The 12047-nt window shown below is 63.0% G+C and overlaps 1 protein-coding gene across 3 annotated transcripts in view; it reads right to left on the bottom strand.

Moving 5' to 3' along the window:
• The window catches only part of VAV2 (vav guanine nucleotide exchange factor 2), a 150471-nt gene that overhangs the window by 46767 nt on the left and 91657 nt on the right, over positions 1-12047 (bottom strand). For all 3 annotated transcript variants that reach the window (XM_069477064.1, XM_069477063.1, XM_069477065.1), the window contains exon 4: positions 7486-7554. In XM_069477064.1, the coding sequence (XP_069333165.1) occupies positions 7486-7554 (69 nt within the window). The remainder of the gene's footprint in view (positions 1-7485; positions 7555-12047) is intronic.

Raw genomic sequence — 12047 nt, 5'->3', positions numbered from 1 at the left:
ACTCCCTCTTTTCTGGGGATTTTAAGCAGTGGAAAAGCCTCTCACCGTCTAAAACATTCAGGAACCAAACAGCAGTAGCGCCCAGGGCTGGGTCACAAGGGCTGGGCCCATGGTTCCAATCCCTCCTCTGCCATATGAAGCACGCTGTGTGACCCCAGCGAGTCACTTAACCTCTCTGAGCCTTAATTTGCTCCACTGCAAATTGGGGGCTGCTTGTGGTGTGAGGGCAGAGGTGATGCCCCAAAAGGGGGACTGGTGAACCCTGGCTTGGACCCTTCAGTCCAAGAATTGTGACAACTCTCAGGACCTCCCACCCTCCGGGCACGCCCTCCCACACAGTGTGCGGGCCCAGGTCAAGTCCCCTGTCCCTGTGGGGTGCCCTGAGAACAACCCTGTGGTGAGACCACCTGGGGAGTGAGAAACAAATGCAGGGCAGTGAAATCTGGCAACAAGGACCCTCCTGGCTGCTCCCTGAGCACCTGGGCAAGGTGCACTTTATTCAGCCTGGGAGAAGCAGCTGGGGACGGGGCTGGGTTTTGTGGGATGAACAGGAGCTGGGCAGTCGGCGTAGACGGACCGTAAGTGACAGGACCTTCGCCGCAGGACCCAGCGTCTAAAGTAGTGTTTCTTCAGCGCCACCGCTGGCAGGTCTGTGCTGAGTATGCGGAAAATAACGTCAAAAAGGCCAAGTCTGTGTCTTCTTGGGCTTCCCGAGGAGCATCAGGAGAGTGACGTGGAGGGACCCTCTCCTGGCCACGGCCCGGGGGTGCCTGCGCCCTTCCGGAAAATGCCGAGATGAATGTGCACGTCTTCCAAACGCCCCTTCCCTGCCGGCTGCCTCCCCCGCAGAGCCACTGGCTGAGACCAGAGAATGGCTGTGACCGCCTTGGTCCCGGACAGACCCAAATGTAACCAGGGATTAAACACGAACACCCGTGGAGACCCCTGCGGTACGTGCCGGCCGGCACACATGTGAGCACTCAGCCAGGGCAGAGTGGTAACGGGGTGCGCTCGGCATCACCCCAGCACCGAGAATGAGCAAACCAGGCCTTTCCTGCGGTGCTGGGCTGGGGAGCAGGTTTCGAGGTCCCCGAACCCCACCCGGGGCCTTCCGAGACAGCCGAGGCCCCCGCTGGGGCCAGAGTACCAGCAAGGCAGGGCGGGGGCCGGGGCACGGGGAGCAGGGCGCAAGGCTGCCGTCCCACAGCTCCGGCCCGGCAGGGACAGAAGTGCCACCAAGACCAGCGGACGCAGCCTGGATAACATGTGCGGGTGGAGGAGCCGGAAGAGTGACAGCCGCAGAGGCCCCGACAGGGCTGTGACATTTGCCGACCGTGCTGCCGTGGCACCCCTGGGGTCGGGGAGGGTGGTTACGCCCTGGCTCTCCGAGAGGCGGATGGGGGCGGCTGTAGCGCGGCCCCTGCCTGCGGTATGGCCCTGAGCGGTGTCTTCACTCTCAGAGCCCCGTCCCCTTCCTGACAGGTGACAAGGCTCTAGGACCCGCCTGCCGGGCTCAGCGTGTGCGGCTGGAAGCGTCTGGCGGAGGAGCTCCAAGCATGTAGTTCATTCTATTCCGTCAGCCCCACGGCGGGCCAGGCTCACAGAGGACACGCTGGGGACCAAGAGACCCGACAGTGTTCGAGGAAACCACTTGCTGCCATGGAGGGGCCCAGGCCAGGGCCGAGCACGCAGTGTCAAAGGGTTTGCTCCATGACAGAGGTGCCAACGGCCAGAGAGGCAGCTCCTGCCCGGTCCAGCCAGAGGTGTCCCTGTCGAAGGACCATGGGACAGCAAAGGCCTTTTTGTCCCAAGCCATCACCCGCCTTGCGAAGCCCAGAACCAGGGCCCTCGAGCAGGACCACAGAGCAAGGGGTAGGCTTTGCAGCACCAAGGGCTGGCTGGACCCCCCCTCTCCCCCCAGCCCAACTCCTCCCACGACCGTGGGGGGTGGGGGGTGGGGGGGGTCACAAGGCGCCGTGCACAACTCCACTTTGGGAAGGGTGACACCTTCCGGACCACGGTGGGGCTGGTTTGTGCTCCTCCCAGGGATGGGGCAGGGCAGCCACAGGGCTGGGTGCACCTGTTTGTTTATTTTTAATGGGGCTGTTTCCATGGAATCTGCTTTCAAACTCACCCCCTTTGGAAACGCAATATCTTGGGGTGCACACAGGAAGTCCCCAAACACGGCTTCTCGCAGCCCAACCCAGGCTCCACACACGGGCGTCCTCCACGTATGTGGACCTCCCCGCACTGAACGGGTGTGAACTCGGGGAGGGTTTTTAGGTTTTTAAACAAACTTTCTCAGGGAGAGGTGAAAGTTGTGAGGATGGTGGCCAGCCGGCGGCGAAGGTCAGGGGCATGACTTGCTCTCCTCCTCGTGTCCCCTGCTGCCAAAGGGCACCGCACCGCGTGGCCTCAGCCGTTCAGGTCCCACTGCCGGCAGGCGGCCCCCACCCGGGCCCCTCGCAGGCCCCTGGCGAAGGAAGCGGCCAAACCTCATCCACACTGGAAACTCTGTCTGCATTTCACGCACCTTAAAAAATTATCCCGGCGATGCCAACATGACACATTTAAAGCTGCAAAGTCATTTTACGACGCGATAAAGCACGTGGCTCACACTCCGGGATAAATTATGCTCCCGCCACGCCACCGTCACATTTGTTTAAGCCTGAAAATCACTTCAACTCTGAGGAAAGTGAAATCAGCGTTAAGCAAAGCAGCTCCTAAATCACAAAACTGCAGATTCTTCAAGCTCGAAGGATCCACAGATCATCTGTGCGGACGCTCGCATTTCGGAGATGGGAAAACTGAGGCTCCGAGAGGGCTCCGACTGGCCGGGAGCCAACATAGAACCCCACACCGAAGCCTCACGTGGACCCAGCCTTTGCTGGCACCGGGCACTGGCCTGTGCTCCGGGAACAGCCCCAGGTACCACCTGGGCAGCAGAGGCCCTGGAGGGAAAGAGAAGGTCACAGGCAAAGCCAGGCCCCGGGTGGCCCCAGCATCCGGCTGCAGAAAGCAGGAAGCAGCCCTGGGCCTCGTGCCCGCAGAGCCCCCAGAGCCCCGGGCCCTCCGTCCCCACTGGCGCTCAGGAGGCAGCTGCCCCGAGGTCTCCTCTGTCCCTCCAGGGCTGCAAGGATGCTCAGGGCCGGATGCTCGGGGAAAAGCCATTCTAGACAGAACCCTGATGCGTCCCAGAGCCTCGCCTTCCTCCCAGGCAGCATCTCCAACCCCGCGGCACCCTACGAAGCCGCAGGGCCTGCTCTGAGCACAAGCAAACTCCTGGGGGTGGGGGGTACCTTGCTGGGACCCTGCAGATGGGGTGGGGTTTGACCCACCTGTCCCTGGCGCCCAAGGCCAAGCGCCTCCCACCCCAGCCCGGGCACAAACAGGGCTGTTACTGGGCCAGGGGCAAGAAGCTGTGAGTTCCCCAGTCACCCCATCTAATGTGGGGCAGGCAACCCCTCCACGGGCTCCTGGTCCCAAGGCAGAGAAACACGAAGGCTCCAAATCCCAAAGCGCCTCCCCAGACGCCGGGAGGGGGAAAGCCCCCGCCCTGGAGGTGTGCAGGGGATGGGGCAGCAGGGGCGGCTCGGACTCACAGCCGAGCAGCTGGAGACGCCACTCAGGAGTGTTTGCACCAGGAAAACTGCAACCATGGCACCTTACCCCACCCCCACCCAGAGCCGGTTGTTAGGCATTTAGCAGCACAGCACGGGGAAAGGCCAGCGTCCACCACCCTCCCCCTGCTGCGTGGCACGAAGTGCCCAGCTAAACAAGCCAGTCTCCACGTCCATGTCCCCCTGGGCCTGTCACCTGGCCAGGCAGAGCTTTCAGACTTCTGTCCGTTCAATTCCCCGAGGAATCACTGGGGTCTCTGACCTGCCAGGCACCACGGGAGGGGGAGCAGAGGTGGACGGCCGGGCTCTGTGGGGGTGATACGAGCCGGCCATAACCCCTCACGGGCGTCCATGTAAGATACGTAATCACTGCGCTTTGTCCCACTGAACCTGGGGCCCTGTCCACACCCTTCTCCACCGGAGCCTCCGAGATCCCCAACAGACTGGAGCTGACCATGCCCGACCTCGGTGAGTGGTGACCGGGGTTGAGCACCCCTGGCTGGGGCGCCAGGAGAGGGGCAGGGGGCCCGGGACTCAAGACCAGAGTCACCGGAGGGGGCATGTCTTGAAGCCAGAAAGAATCAGCACTGTGTCTCGGGCTGCTGTGCCCAGGCTGCAGCTGGTGGCTGAGTGCAGGTGCCGGGGGCACGCAGACCCGAGCCCAGCGCCGCCGCCCTCCGCAGCCAGCACAGGCTGACCCCGAAGCACCTTTCCTGCACACCTGGTGCTCGCCCTCACTGAAGCCCCCTCACCTGGGAGGCGCAGAGGCATTCTGATTGGGCCCTTAGCCTCCTATGGTCTTCCCTGCGTGCCCCGGGACAGCTTCCGTAACTCGGATTTCTTGCTGTGTCCCATAAAAAGCCCGATATGCCAGACTTGCACAGGGCAACAGAAGCGCTGACTCCGATGGGCACCCCGGAGTGCCCTGCAGCCCGGCCCTGCTCTGCCCTCAAGCGGCTGCTCCTCCTGCAGGGGGGAGCTCCACCCCCGTCTTCAGCAAGCTTCTCCTTGGGCGCCGAAACCCAGCTGTCACCGCTGCTGAGAAGCCTTCCTGGCTTTCTGCGCCGGTGCTCTGCCAGCCCCACCCTGCCCCCTCGCCAACTATCTCTCGTGTCATTCTTCCCGCACACACCTGCCTCCTCCCCCTGGGCCGGGAGCCCCCAGGGCAGCAGCCAACCCCGGGCTGCCAAGAGTCGCAGCCAGGAGGAGGAGCAGCGCCTGCCAGGCAGAGCCATCATGCAAACGCAAGGTCCTGATTATTAGAGCAATTTAAAAAGAAGCCTCTCCTTTCAGGCTTATTTTGCTTGATAAAGCATTTTTAAGTGGCAATATTTTGTGTTAATTTTTTCAACCAGCTGCTCCTATTATTTGATTATACATCATTCAATGCTCTCAAAAGCCAGTGTGGAGCACTCGAGAAAATAACTTCAGTCTGGTATTATTCATTCCCACAGGGAGACTCCGCTCCAGCTCCTGGAAGGATGCTGTGGACCCGAGTCTGTGCTGCCCGGTCCAGGGGCCACGGGCCACACGTGGCCGTAGAGCTCACGCCACAGCACGTGCAACTGGGCTGCACCAAGTGCCGACTGTGCCCAGACACGGGGACTCTGCTGCAGAAAAAGAACATGCTGCCTCAGCGTCCTAAGCCCCCACCCGCACCCCGGCCACGCCCTGGCTTCTGGTCTAGGCCGTTGCCCAGCTCCAGCCTTGAAAATCCACAGTTCTCTCCCCAAGCAGAGCCCAGGTAAGAAACAGCCTTTCTGTTTGTGTCTCACAAATCACCGTAACGGCTGAACAGCCAGCCCAGGTCCGCAGAGGCAGGGCAACGGCAGAGCCTGCTTGCAGTGAGAGGGGAAGGGGAAACACAAAAGCATGAAAAATTTATTACACTGGAGCCACTGGGGCCAAACTGCAAGTTAAAGATTCAAATTCACTCCCCATCCCTGATCTATGAGCGGCATCTGCAGTGACTGCGGCCGTCGGGAACTCGCCGGCTCCCCGAGATCACTGGCCTGTGCGAAGCCACGCGCCCGCCAGGCCCCCGCCCGGAGGAGTCTCACGCCAGGCCCTGGCTGCACGAGGCCCAGCCTGTGGACGTTTCCGGAGGACGCAGAGCCCCGGCCTCAGGCCGGTGATTTAGGAGAAACGGCAGGTGGGAAGCTCGGCGCCCGCACTGGCCTGAGGCGCAGCAGCTCTGCGCGGTGCGAGGTTGGGCACAGACCTGGGGTACAGTCACGGCTCTGCCGCTGACCAGCTGAGACGTGGGCCAGGGGTGTCCCCTCTCTGGGCCTCAGTTTCCTTATCTGTAAACCCAGGACAACCACAGAGCAGACCTCCCAGAGCAACTGCGAGGGGAGGGAGGCCACGAGATGAAGCCCCTGCAGTGCCCGGCCCCGCAAAGGCACGTGAGACGCTCGCCGTGGCTGTCCTGTGACTTGGGTGCTGCCGTTCCACCTCCTGCATGAGGCGTGGGACCAGGGCGGGAGGGACATGACGAAGACACAGCGTCTGACCCTCTGTCTGCGGGAGACGCTTAACCCCTAATCACAGTGCACCCCTTGGACGGCCGAAAGGCCAAACAGGAGTGTACGCACTGGGGGTGCCAGCCGGGGCAGGGTGCAAGAGGCTTCCAGAGTGGGAGGCTGTGAGTGGGGCAGGTGAGAGGGTTTCCAAGGCGGAGGATGCCGGGCGGGGGCAGCTCCAACCCTGAGCTCAGCGAGCAAGGTGGCTGCAGTCTCGGCCCAGGGCTGGGTCCTCACCCCTGGGGACCTCCCTCTGCTGTGTGACCAGCCGGACCCCTGAGCTCTCTGAGCCTCAGTCTCCTCGCCCCTTACAGGGTGGAGCAGGCAGCCTTGCCCAGCCTGAGGAGGCCCCGTGTGCCGGGGTGGCCGGAGCCTTTTGTTGGACTGTTCTAAGTCTCTCTCTGACTCCCAGGACTGGTCAGGGCGGCAGCGGCATCAAGGGGCACTCCAGGCCCCGGGTCCGTCTGGCCCCTTCCACTGCTCACAGCCTCTCACCCGCACCAGTCAGCCGGCTGTCCCAGGGCTCCCAGCAATGGGTGGGCCCAGGGGCCCAGGGCCCCACGGCCAGCCCAGTTTCAGGAAGACAGGCGAGGACTTTCTTTCACAGAATTGCCGGAGACGGGCCACCAGCATGGTGCTGACATGCTGATTTCTGGATGACTTGTTTATATAGACAGGGGTCTTGCAGAAAGCATTTTCCTGGGCCTCACCCTCTAGAGGCAACCCGGGTGTGAGCTTGAGTGACAAGGCAGCCAACATCCCCTCAGGCGCTCAGTAAATGCCCTCATACGTATTCTTTTGTGATTCTCATCCTCGGCCTCTGCTCTGAGATGAAGGGAAAGAAATACAGCAAGAGTCTTCCCAGTAGGAACACGCGCTTTATCCAGGACGAGGAAACATGCCGCCTCAGACAGGGGCAGCCGCCCGCAGCCGGACGCCCAGGAGGGCAGGGGCAGCGTGACCGCTCAGGCTGGCCCCCTCCCCATGCCCCCTGCCCGGCCCCCAGCAGCGGGCCCCACAGGCCACGCCCAGGCAGCGTGTGTCCCCTCAGCTCGGGGAAGGAAGGACACGCAGCAGGGCCCACCTGGGGCCCCGACACAACCCAGACCCCACAGACCCCTCTGCTCTCAGCCTGTGCTCTGGGGCCTCTGCTGGAAACGCCAGCTCCAGCCCTCGCCCATGCAGCCTCCGCAGCCAGGCTGGGGGCTCTGGACCCCCCGCACCTGAGCGACCCCACCCCCAGTGCCAATGTGGCCACCAAGTTTTCTCCTGACTCCTGGACACTGTAAGAAACTTCCCGTCCTTCTTTCCTCCGCCTCCCCCCACCTGCCCCTGCCTCTTACTCGGCCAGCTCCTCCAGGCTGCGATAGACGTCATCGTCATTCTCTGTGGTCTCCTCAGAGGGAAAAGGCCTGCAGGGGATAGAGAGAGAGAGAGATGTGAGCGGATCCCACGGCACTGCCACCCCGGTGGGGCCCCGCCTGGGACCCGCCACAAAGCCCTGCCAGGAGCAGACAGGCCGTCGTCTGCTCTCTTGAAGGAAACAGGTGCGGGTGCCTGAGAGGGGGGACCCCGCCAGCTCCCCTGGGTAGGGACGTTGCTCCGGCTCCGGGCCCAGGGGACGCAGAAAGCTTCCTCCCCGCTGACAGCTCTGCCTTCACCTTCCACTTCGCTCACACTTTGGGGGACTCTGGAAACAAGGATGAGGGGCTCCCTGGGCAGCTCGTGGTGTGGCGCAGGGGGCAGGCTGCCAGACCAGTCGCCGCAGGGGAGGCGGCGGAGGGGGTTCCAGAGGGAAGGGCGGCTTCTGGGACGCCGAGGCAGGGGCCCCCAGCAAGGACCTGCCCCGTTCCCTAGGAAAGGAGCCCAGGGAGCAGGAGTCCCAGGGGGACGCCCCAGAGGAGCATGGTGGTGCTCTCCCCACCCCCTGCCGCCGACGCTCCCTGGCCTTCCTGCAGCTCAGGATGGTCCATCCATATATATATATTATATATATATAATATACATACACACACACACACACACACACACATAACATATAAACTTCCACCTGGCCCTTTCCGTGAGTCTCATTTCTGTGGCGCTCCCGTGCAGATGTGCATAATTAAAATTGTTTTCTCCTGCTCATCTGTCTTACGTCAATTCAATTTGTAAACTGGCAAAGAACCTGGAAGGGTACAAGGGAGCAGTCCCCACCCCACCGAAGCATCGCCCCGCACTGTCCTCTGCACAGACGGGTGCGGCCCCGGGTGGACAGGCCACTCGCCAGCCACTCGGAGCCCGAGATGCCGAGGGCCAGCCTGGGGGAGGCGGGGGGCACAGGCGGGACCAGGGCACAAGCTGGTACAAAAGCCGGGGGCCAGAGCGACCCATCTCCGGAGGAGGGAAAGGCCCCTGTGATTGAACCAAACACTCCCTGCAGCCTCGGCGTGTGCTCTGGCGGGAAACCTGCCACTGAGGGTCTGGCAGGAGACCCCAGCTGGGGTTTCTTCCTTGCCTGGGGTGGGGCTGACATTTGCTCAGCCTGGCGGGTCAGCGGGGGAGGAAGCCCGCTGCCTGGCAGCCTCCGCCAGTGAGGCTGGGGGCTCTGCTCTGTGGGGAAGGGGGCTGGGGGGGACCTGAGCTGGAGCTGGAGGCCTGGGTCTCGCCTGGCTCTGTCACAGGCCTGCAGGGACCCTGGGCCTTAGGTCTGAGGTCCCCAGGCAGAGCCAGCAGATCACTGGTCCAGGACCCCCGTGGCTTCCTGGCAGCAGCCTGTGTCCAAGCCTGTCATTTCCAGTGCCGACCTCTACAGCCCAGGAAACTGCCCGATGCCTCACCAGACCCCAGGAGCCCCACGCCCAAACTACTTCAGCGTCTTATTTCCTAACAGGAACTTGGTGCCCACTAACACAAGACACAACAGTAATTTTTAAATGTTCTATCTCTTTTCTTAAAGACCTGACCTGCACATAGGATGTTCCTGGGTTTCCCTTCCCGGGTCTGGCTCAGCCCTCGACACCCCCTCCACCTGCCGCCCCATCGGGGATGGAGCAGGAACGTTAAAGCAGGAGAATCACACTGCTGCCCGTGAAATCTTCTCCACTCTATTCCAACAGCCCTATTCGGGGCCACAAATCCCCTGGGAACCGAGCTGCAAATCCCATCAATTTATGCCAGGAGGGGAGCGCAGGGGAGGGGGCGCCTGCGGGGACCTGGGGGCCTCAGAGCCCGGCTGCTGGGGCTGCTCCAAGATGGGGGAGGAGTGTGGCGGGTGGGCTCGCCAGGCCCCCGTCTCCTTCCACAGCCCCTGCACCTGCTCTGCCCTCCCCCACTCCCCAGGCCCTGGCATCCTTCAAGGCGCAGTTCAAGCCCCCCCCCCGGGGTGGGAAGACTCGCCACTGTCCCAGCCTGGGTCCGCCTCTGCCTGGCGCAGCACCTGGCACTAGGAGGGCACAGGCGGGCGGGTGGGCAGACAGAAGCTGGGTGCCAGGGGTTGGATCGTGGGTGCATGGAGGGACGGGTGTCTGAGAGGGCAGGCGGGTGGGAGAGTGGCTGGATTTGGGGGTTGACAGATGGCTGAGGGGATGGATGGAGAACGAGTGGGTGGGTGGGCGGTGACTGGATTGCAGGTGTATGGATGGGTGGACAGGTGGGTGGACGTCAGATAGTCTCCAACCGCTTCCTCCTGAAACGGCGGCCCCAAATTAGCTAGGAGGACACATTCCCAGGGAGAGCTCACGAGAACCACACAGGATTCGAGTCACCCCTCAGCGGCAACTTTATAGACTGACTTTGACCTCACAGTGGAGAGACACCTCGCACAGAGTGTCTGAGCAGCTTCTGGGGCCACGTCCCAGCTGTGACATAAGGCCCAGGAGCAGGCGAGGCCGGCTGGGGCTCTGGTCACCTGGCAACATCGTATCTTCAGGCACCGGCCGATGTTCCATCCTGCACGATCCTCAATTTCCCCTTCCCCGGCTCAACAGGACACCCAGACCAGACGCCGAGCCGTGCGGCCCACCTGCTTGTCAGGAGGGGACAGAAGCAGGGAAGGCTGAACTGCGCAGCGCAGACCGTCCCGCGGTCACCCCAGAGCCGGGCGCGGGCTGTGTGCCCCTCATTCTGCAGAACCTTCCTGAGCACACGGCTCCTCGTGCAGCTTCTGGGAAGCCGCCTGCCCTGCACCGCGAGGGGACTGCGCGGACACCTGCACAGGAAGCAGAGAAGCGCCGAGTGCCAAGTGCAGAGCAATTCCCGGCCAGCCTGGCAGCAGCACCCCCCTGAGTGGTCTGCGTGCCCCCCAGCTTCCTTCCCCCCAGCACCTCTCCCCGGTGAGCCCAGCTCTGGGCGGCACAGTCACAGCCCAGCCCAGGGCCAGAGGAGGAAGACCTGACATCAGGACACCCGACGGGGGTGCCTGGACCCAAACCCCGAAGAAGGAACCGAGGAAGCACAATTCCAGCATCTGAACGTCCCCATTCTCCTTCCTTCCTCAGGTGTTCACTGAGGACCTGCTCGGAGCTGGCCTTCGGCCGCGTCTACACTGGTCTGGGGAGAAGGAGCAGCTCGGATCCAGCTCTGAGTCAGGCAAGTCAGGCACGGCCACTGCACAGTGCCCCCGTGTGCGACTCTGCCTGCAGGGGCACAGGGACAGGCCCCGTGACCTGGAAGGAGGTGCCCACCAGACGCCCCAGGGGTCCTCGAGCCCAGGCCCACCCTGGCTGGACCCTCAGGACCTCAGTGGATGGAGGGCGGCCTGGGCTTGCTGGTTGGGAAGGCCCCACGGAGCCGGCAGCCAGGTTTGGTTTTTAAAACAAAGACCAAAGTAGCCAAAGAGAAGACCCTACACACAGCCGCCCTCCTTCCAAGGCAGAGTCGGGTGTCTGTGCCCTAGGGGGAGGGCCAGGTGGCTTCACCTCTGGCTGTGCTTCGGTGACGGCTGTGGGACCTCGAAAGTGGGGTTAGATGGAAAACATGATCCGCTTGTCAGCCTCCAGCTAAGATTCCCTGCGGCAGCAGCTCCTGGGAGGGAACCCTCGGCCACCTGAACTATGCCCACCCCCAATTCTTTCCACGCACCTCAAAACCAGCTCAGGGTGGGGTGCTGGGCCTGTGCACCCCCACCTGGCGGCGCCTCCCCTGCACTGTTCAGTCTAACCCAGCCCTCCACCGCACACGGCTACGTGGCCGCTCCCGGGCCTGCCTTCCCGGGGGTTCCTCCACCTCCGAGCAGGGAACCCCTCGCACCTCTGAGAAAGCAAACCCGCCTGGCAGGTGCACGGCCCATCCCTGAGCCGCCGTCTGCAAGCGGCGCTGCCCAGGGCCAAGACGCTGCCCCGCAGGCTCTGCCCCCGCCCCACACCCCGGAAAGTACACATGGGGAGAAACCGGGACAAAGAGACCCCACCGCCTCAATCGCGCTCGCTTTCGGGGAGTCCCTGTAGGAAGAGCTAAGAGCAGGGCTTCTGCAGGTAATGGATCTGCCGGCCTCTGGCCCTCAGTTTCCCCAACAGTAGAATGGGGGTCGGTGGAGCAATTGTTAAGAGCGAGTGAGACGCCCCACCCAAGGCCCTGCTGAGTCCCACCACCTGGCGAGCACCTGCCTGCGGCAGCGCAGCTCTCTCTCCCCACTTCCACCCTGGGTTTCGTCACAACTGGAAAGTACCCTCTGCCCCCAGGCGCACCTTCCGGCCCTGCCCTCCTCAGGTGGGTCACAGCCTCCGACCCACCCCATGGGGGGCCTTGCAGCCCTGAAACAAACGCTGGGATTCCAGGAGGTCAGCGCATGGCTCATGGCGCAGAGAATCTGGGACACAGTGTGCGCTGTCCCCGCCCTGACAGCATGCACCCTGGCGGTACACACCGTCGGTACACACCCTGGCGGCACGCACCCTGGCGGCACGCACCCTGGCGGTACGCACCC

Source organism: Eulemur rufifrons, chromosome 7, assembly GCF_041146395.1.
Source record: "Eulemur rufifrons isolate Redbay chromosome 7, OSU_ERuf_1, whole genome shotgun sequence".
Classification (NCBI taxonomy): Eukaryota; Metazoa; Chordata; class Mammalia; order Primates; family Lemuridae; genus Eulemur; species Eulemur rufifrons.
The sequence above is the reverse complement of the archived record's forward strand: the minus strand, read 5'-3'. Positions and strand labels throughout refer to the sequence as shown.